Source organism: Myotis brandtii, unplaced genomic scaffold (assembly GCF_000412655.1).
Source record: "Myotis brandtii unplaced genomic scaffold, ASM41265v1 scaffold4000, whole genome shotgun sequence".
NCBI lineage: Eukaryota > Metazoa > Chordata > Mammalia > Chiroptera > Vespertilionidae > Myotis > Myotis brandtii.
Genome location: NW_005365374.1, coordinates 1 through 8,307, shown reverse-complemented (window position 1 = coordinate 8,307; position 8,307 = coordinate 1). Strand labels below are relative to the sequence as shown.

At 41.3% G+C, this 8,307-nt stretch overlaps 1 protein-coding gene across 1 annotated transcript in view; it reads left to right on the top strand.

The window, feature by feature from the left end:
• The window catches only part of KLHL31 (kelch-like family member 31), a 22,560-nt gene extending 21,087 nt beyond the window's left edge, over positions 1–1,473 (top strand). The window contains exon 5 of the mRNA XM_014545345.1: positions 3–1,473. Coding sequence (XP_014400831.1) covers positions 3–230 — 228 coding nt within the window. The 3' untranslated portion in view covers positions 231–1,473. The remainder of the gene's footprint in view (positions 1–2) is intronic.
• The last annotated feature ends 6,834 nt before the right edge of the window (positions 1,474–8,307 follow it).

The window sequence follows — 8,307 nt, the reverse complement described above, 5'->3', positions numbered from 1 at the left end:
CCTCCTCCGCGCTGCTCGGCCGCGCCTACCTGGTGGGCGGCTGGAACGAGGGCCAGAAGAAGTACAAGAAGTGCATCCAGTGCTTCCACCCCGAGCTCAACGAGTGGACGGAGGACGACGAGCTGCCCGAGGCCACCGTGGGCGTGTCCTGCTGCACCCTCTCGATGCCCAACCACGTGACCCGGGAATCCCGAGCCAGCTCGGTGTCCTCCGTGCCAGTCAGTATCTGACGCCGGGTAGATGCGGAGGCGCGGCAAGAACAACTCTTTATTCGTGGTTAACCTTTGAGTTAGCGCAAAGGAAAATATGTAACATTTACTGCAACGATCGTATTTTAAGATATATCGAGGCATACGTCTTGATGGTTTTAATTCCTGGTATGACATGATCTACCTCCTTTTTTTTTTTCTTCTTTAAAGCAAAATTCTGGGCCATTGCCAACAAAGAAAAATAGAATTTACTTCAGCGGCCACTAGGGGGCAGACAGAGTCGTTGTAGGCACTCTTCCCCGCGGCATGTTTCCCAAACGTATAGCGGTTACACCCACATTTGAGAAGTTCCCTCTTTGCTTAAGTACTTAATACTTATGATGACACTTATGTGAGTAAGTGACTTCATGTACAAGTTTATTTCCCCCTCTCTTTCTTTAGGAAGCTGAAAATAGTCATTGGTAGGTTTTATTGTAAAATGGAACTCCATAAAGACTTAAGATTTAATTCCATATTTCAGTGCAGTGTCTTTTCCTGTCCATGACTGAGTGAAGGATGTTGAAAGGCATCCCATGACAACGTCCTAAAGCTTATAGCGAAGTCTGACTGGAAAGTAAGGGGATTCCACCCCGGGGCTGTCAAGGTGATGCCTTTGGTTTATCCCTGAGCCCCTTCTTCCTGCATGCCTCAAGCCCCAGTGTATTTCCACCATACAAGTCTGCTCTGGAAGAAGGAACTAATGCTAGTCATTTAGTTTCTAGCGTAAATTTGAATCACTTGTCCTTTCGCCTAGAAGTATTTGCACTTTAAGCCGTGCTCCCTATTAAAGGAATTGCAAGTATCTTGGGAGCCTTACTCTCACCCTAAAACCTATACCAAGATGACTAAATGCAACCTTGACCCTAATGTATGTTCCAGGAAGAACACCAAATAAAACTATGTCCTTAAGAATCATTAACTTCAAGTTTATATAGCCTGAAGGTTATATAAGCCAATAACAATAATTTGATTTCACTCACTCTTTTACATAGATGAAAATGGAAACATCTGGAATTCTTGGATTTAGCCATAACAGGAGGAGTGGGTTGTCCTGTTGGTAAATGCCATTGTTTCTCATTAATGCCATTGTTTCTGATTTTTTAATTAAAAATATAATACATTCATTTCACATGGAAATATTAAAATAACATATACCTATTCTTGTATATATTGTTAACCCCACCTGCTCCAATTTAGCTTTGCAAATTAAAGTGTATCCACTTGATATCATTTTTTCTTACATATTTGCTAAGTTTTGGAGCCAGGGAATGAATGTAGTAAATGATACATATTTTCCTTTCTTATAATTTATCACTTTATTCTTTGATCGTTTATTTGTTTTAGAGAGGAAGTAGCCTATCAATTATGGGCTATATGTAACTGGATTTTGAAAAAGAAAACAAACTAACTATTTAAATGGTAAAACATGAGCTGTATGGAAATATAACTGGGTTTTCATTAATCCCATCCTCTCCCACCTGTGTAGATAGGTTGTTGTTAGAGTTACAATATTTATATTTAAAATATTTTATTTGAACTGTGAAAAGTGGTTCATATAGTACACTTTGTGGAACAATTTTATATCATTGCCCCTTATGAAAAGTTCAGTCTCTGTGTATTTAATGGTAACACTCTGGGAAAGGCTAAAACACTAAGTTAAGTACAAGACATTATTCATAATTAAAAAACACTGGACTGGTTTCTTCACCCCACACAGAGCACGAGGAGCTTCCCCAAGTGCAGAGCAGGTCCCTTGACTTCTTATCCACCCCGGCCGGAAAGTAAAGCTGTGTGAGAAACTAATGTGTGGAGCCAGTTAAATCGCTGAGCTCTTAAATCCCAATGCACAAACATAGAGCATCTTTTATTCTTGCAGCATCATTGGTAAAATAAACTTTTCCTATTTCATCAATTATTTTGGCCACAACTTACAAAGCTTATGTGAGGTGACTGCAACATCTTTTAGCACCCCGGCCGGAAAGTAAAGCTGTGTGAGAAACTAATGTGTGGAGCCAGTTAAATCGCTGAGCTCTTAAATCCCAATGCACAAACATAGAGCATCTTTTATTCTTGCAGCATCATTGGTAAAATAAACTTTTCCTATTTCATCAATTATTTTGGCCACAACTTACAAAGCTTATGTGAGGTGACTGTAACACCTTTTTGGTATAAAAGTATGCTCTCATGCAATTGAGGAGCCTGTAGTATATTGTTAATTTAGAAAGAAAAAAAGGGGGGGATTTATATGGATTACAGATCATAAATGGCAAATAGACGTAATTCTTTCATGCACACTAGTAGATCTGTCTCCCATTGAAATCCCAGAAGTATTGTAACATGGAGGACCTAAGGCATAAAATGAAATAAGAATCAATCACTTGTGACAATTTGTCACAGAGGAATGAAGAGAGATGCTGAACATAGAGGATTTTTCATCTATTGGATCTTAATAAGCTAGGTGGTGCAAGAACTTGGCAGTGGCTTTCTAGAAATGAAACTGGAGACATGTTAGAGCTGGAAAAATCATTTCAAATGACTATTTGATGTATTTTCTACATTGTTTATCTGAAGACTCAGAAAAAATACACATACCTGGGCTTACCAGGTGCCTGGGTACATTGCAGTTCTATCTTTTGCTTCAACAATTACTGGTATGTCAATAACTAAAGACCACTATGAATTTGGCATGCCAGAATTTCTGACAGAACAAATTGGGACATAAGGAACATAGAACATAAGGATTGGTGAAAGTTTTATATCCTGGAACCTCCTGCACTGACAACTGAAAGAGGTGAAAATATACAGAATCAAAATATTATGCATCACCTTTCATATGTAAGTGAAATATACTCTTTAACTACTGAAGCAGTTGCTCCTAAAAATCTTGCCAGTTTCTCCACGTTGCCCAACTGGAAAATTATTTCATTTTTATTATGTTTTAAGCTTACATTCAATTGCTCTCCCCAGTCTTAGGATCTAACCCTGTACCTCCCTTTATTTTTCTGTAAGAAAAGGACTTGTTATTTTTGTAATGCCAGAGCCCTGTGATTAAATAAAAGCATCAGGTCAGTGTATCAGAGAAATAGCCTGTTACCCAGCTGCTGACATAATGAAACTCAAGTTCTCCTTTTCCGAATGGGCCAGAGACCTGGTGTGAGAGTCTCCAGGAAGCCAGATTTAATTAGTCTGTCCATTTTTAGGTAGGCTCTTGGTGCCCAGGTGTCATCCCTGACGCCCTAGTTGCTTTCAGTGGCATTGCATGAGTTTTCGTTTTACTTCCTATGTTGTAAGAATCGTTATGAGTAGAAAGTCAGTGGTGGTACAGATTCATATAATTCTAAGCGAGGATTAGATGGTAGTGGAATGTTATGAGTGAGGAGGGTTAGCTGAGATAATAAGGGAGTGAGATGTACTGAATGGCTCTATGATTGAAGGCAGAGCAGCGAGCATAGTAAGTGTGTTTCATAAGCATGCATATAAATAGAGGTTTACCTGAAAATAGATATTAAAACGTCAATTTTTTGCTGGTTATCCTGACCAAATATCTTCAGAATATATCCAAGTTGCTAGGTAAAAGAAACTGAAATCACTTCATTAATTTTTTCCCCTGCATTTCAAAGAAATGAATTTCTAGAATCTTCTCTGAATTCTTCTCTGAACAAATGTTCTCTGAGTAGTGAGTTCGATGCCCATCCTAGCCACTGATGACTATTGTCTAGTATTAAAAGGAATTATTTTTCAGTATCTCTTTTCATACCAGTAAGAAATATAGTGTAGTTTCCTAAACACTCCTCCATGGTAATTATGAGAACTGAACCTTCTAAATAATAAAGAATTACTCTCATGCACATTCAGAGGGTAAAGATCATTTACATTTCCCTCTCAGGGAATTTGAAATAAAATACTTGCCTTGGACACTCTTAAAAAACTTATTTATTCAGCAAATTTGGGGGAATTATTTTTTTTGTTTGCTTAAAACATTCTGGTACTATATAAGGAACAACAAATTAAAATGTATGTAGTGTTTATAACCTCATCACTATCAATAAAGCTGCATTCAAAAAGAGCTTGTCAGTGGTCAAATGGGGAAGGTTGTGAAGTGTATTTTTGTGATGCTTGGGGTGGGTTTTCCCCCCTCTATTTAGTTTTCATGATGATTTGCCCCAACAAACACTACAACAACAAAAGAAAAAATGATATCCGGAGACAGAGAAGCATCAAACAAACCGTCAAACCTCAGCAGGAAGGCAGGGGAGGGTGGAGGTGGGGGGTAAGAGATCAATCAAATGACTTGAATACATGCATATAAGCATAACCAATGAACACAGACACCCGGGGGGGCGGGGGATTGGTGAGGGCATGTGCTGGGAGGTGGGAGTAGCCAGGGAGAGGCCAATGGTGGGAAAAAGAGACATATGTAATATTTTAATCAATAAAGAAAAAAAAAGAAGAAATGACAAATATTGAAAAGTTGCTCCAATAGCTTGAAGACAAGTGAAAGAAAAAGGTATAAAACATCAATAATAACTTGGCTTATAAACTCACACAAAAGCCAATTCAGACAGAAGTTCAAGTCTGGTCTATCTCAGACCTGACCACTTAGAAGTCATAGGTCAAGTGTGGTTTCTCGTCTCATTTCCACCCTGACCACAGCCACCCTGGCACAGACTCGGGTCCATCATCATTTGCAAGGAGATTACTTTCTAGGAGATGAAACTGTCCAGACAAATCCTCGTGGCTTTTCTCTGCCACCTCACCTTCCAAATGAGCAGATGACATGTAACCAAGATAAAATTCCAGCCTTTGATCCAATTTAGTAGCTAAGTAACAACACTTAGTTGAGGCCAGCTTTGTCATTTCTAGAAAATCCTAAATGGTGGCCACACTTTTTCTTACATTTCTCCAAGTCTTGTAACCATTGCAGGGGTAGGGAACACCAGCCTGCAGGCCGTGAAAAGTCTGGCCCTGCCAAGGCATTAGGGGTGAGTTAATTAAATGTTTGACCAAATATAGCAGGCTAACGTTTAAGTTGGTAATTTTGTATGGCCCGCGAATGATGTTATAATATCCAATGGCCCTTGGTAGCAGAAAGGTTCCCCACCCCTTATTTAAAGAGACAAGGTCATCCCCAAACAGAAACCAGGGGGCACCGCATTCCCAGGTTTGAGCAGTCCCCAGAGCTCCTTTGAGTTTTCTTTGAACTCCCACATAGCTCCAAGCTTCACTACAGGTTTGAACTCCCTTCCACATGTGCACAAAATCCATCCAATCCAATTCATGGCACAGGTGAAATTACCTATTGACACGAATTACATCCATGGCACCCTAGTACGTATCAAAGGAATGACCATTTTGCACCCTCTGTATTTGGCAAGCTTGGTAGATAGGCTAGAGACTAAAAGATATTCAAACCCACCCGAATTTTAGCTCGCAACTCAAAGCAAAAAATCGGCCAAGAGACAGCTCGTATCTCGAAAAACTCGTTAGTCGGGACACTCGTAAGTCAAGGCCCCACTATATTCAAACCCACCTTTAGGCTTTCCTCCCATCAGCGGGTGAGGAAGTGCATCGGGAGGCCCATTTCTGGAGAGATAGGCCTTGAAGGAAAGAGGAATTCCAACACATGTCGCCTAGAAACACCCAACTCGGCCCCTCTGTTTTCCTTTCTAGCCACAGCCACAAGTTGGTTTATGAACCCAGGTGTAAGCGGCATTACTCCTCTGCCAGCACCAGTCTCCCACCAGACATGCTCCTTAGGGAGTGGTGAGGAAGGGAAGCTCTTTCCCCCAACCTTTGGAGAGACGAATTAGCCTCTGATTAGCCTAAAGAGCCCATATGGCTCCTTTCTTTATCTTGTCCAAGGAAGTGTCTTATGAAGTCAGGCTGACTCATCCTGGAGAAACTACCAGTCAGACTTTGCCTTGATATTCATCATAGCTATGGAAGTGATTTGCAATCTTCAAAAAGGAAAGCCTTTGAAAATTACCGTTATTTAGCCTAGACGGGCTGATATATTAAAATGGAAGAAGCAAGAGCTTGATTATAGTAACGAACATTTCTCTTCATTCCACCCTCATCCCCACCATTGGGAGGGAAATGTCCAGCGATATGAATGGAGACCTTATGCCTTTTCATCTGGTGGTTTTTTGCTTTGTGCTCACATTTAGGTTATCACCATAGGCTCAACATTCAGAAATTCTGTCTCTTCCAATTTTGGGGATACCTCTACCCTCAATTAGAGGGGGAAACCGAGCAGAATCTGTTTTGGGTGGGCCAGGTATGGAAGCAGTCGATGTCAACGTCACCCACAACATGTGGGCCAGCACTAGGCATATGGCCTTACCTAGATGCAAAGAAGCTGGGGAAAAAGAAAAGTTTTCTTTTAGCATTTTCTCTGCATAAGAAATAATTACATTTTGGAAACCATGGCTCTCATCTGTCCAGGGAGCAAGGAGCTTCCCAGGCAAACTGCCTCCCTCAACCTCACCCTCTGAATCGCCTCAAACCATAGCAAGTGCCTCCCCTTCCCCACTTTTGTTGAGTCATATTGTATCTTGCCTTTTCCCTTCTGAAGGACAAGTCCAGACAACGCTTGAAGCCTTTCTCAATTCAGAGCCCTTACAGGTCTTCAACATACATTAAATGTATTCTGTAAACCTTGAGTGTTTGCATCAATCTGGTTCAACAAACCACTAAGGAGATTCATCTAATCTCAGAACCACCCTCCTGATCCCACCCTTCCTGAGTCTCTTGTCCCTCTACTTCTAAAATACTCTAAACTCTCCTTGATTTTACCTCATCTAAACAATATTAACTGGAAATTCCTCTCCAGCCTTAAGAGAGGTCCCAGTACATGATGGCTTTGGGAGAAGAAAACATGATATAGAGTTTGGATTTTAAAAGAGGAAATACATGCATTTGTTCTCAGTCACCATAAGAAGAGAAGCTTCCTCTGGGAGAGAGGGAGAAGGAAATTGAAATGGTTGTAATCTGTCCCCCAAGTCTTCTTCCCCAACCTTTATGAAGTCTTTCCAAGTTGAGAAATGTTATAATCTATCACAATTCTGCATATGAGGAACAAAGGAAATTCTGCCTGCAAAAAGAATCCTTTCCCTGTTTAGCAAATGGTCATTGGACATGACCAAGCACCAGGCACCCTGCTGGAATACCCTGGGACAGTGAAGAACCAGACTCTCCCCCCACCTCCTGGGGAGACTCTGATGCCTGAAGCACACACATTTTTCATTTAGATCTGGCAGAGCCATCTCTACAAACTGCAATTAAATTAACAAGCATTTCGTTTTTGCCAAGTTTTGGCTCCTTGGGTCCTGTGGGGCAGAGAAAGGTAAATCCAGCTTAGAGCTTGCCCTCAAGGAGCTCAGAGGTGGTAAAAGTTTTCCACTTGACTATAATTAGATTCCTGGGAGCAGGGCACCTGCAGCTCCAACCCGGGTACCCTTCAGAATCCCCAGACCTGCCTCCATCAGTGGTTCTTTCATTTTCCTTGTGGGTGAAGATACTGAGGACAAGTCACTTGAGGCAGAGTCCTGGGTAATGAACAGTAAGGATCTGGGTCTGAGTCTGCCAGAGATACTGACAGAGTGAGATATAAAAAATAAATAAAAGATGGGAAATTCAGCTGAAAGAAGGACCTGCTGCCACACTTCAGAGGCACTCTCAGAGGCATACTTCTGAAGGTAATGTGGTGGGTTGGAGACCAACCCTAGGCAACGTTGGGAGCCGTGTGCCAGGTGACAAGGCCATTGGAGGAGTGTCCCCCCTCAAGGAATGCTTGGAGTGAATGGGGAAAACTGGCTTCACTGAAAACCCATGAAATGTTAAGATATTGTCATTTCCCCTTGATTTCTCCTGAATTCTTCCAGCTGAAATAAGTTAGTACCTTTGGAGAAGCCCTTCAGTCTCCTATCCCTGCCCAGAGCGAGGTTCAAGAGCTTCAACAGAATCTTCAGATACTACCTGAACTGTACCAAGAATATGTGAGGAGCAGTAGATGAGTGGACAAAAGAGCTGTGGTACATTTACACTATGGAATACTATG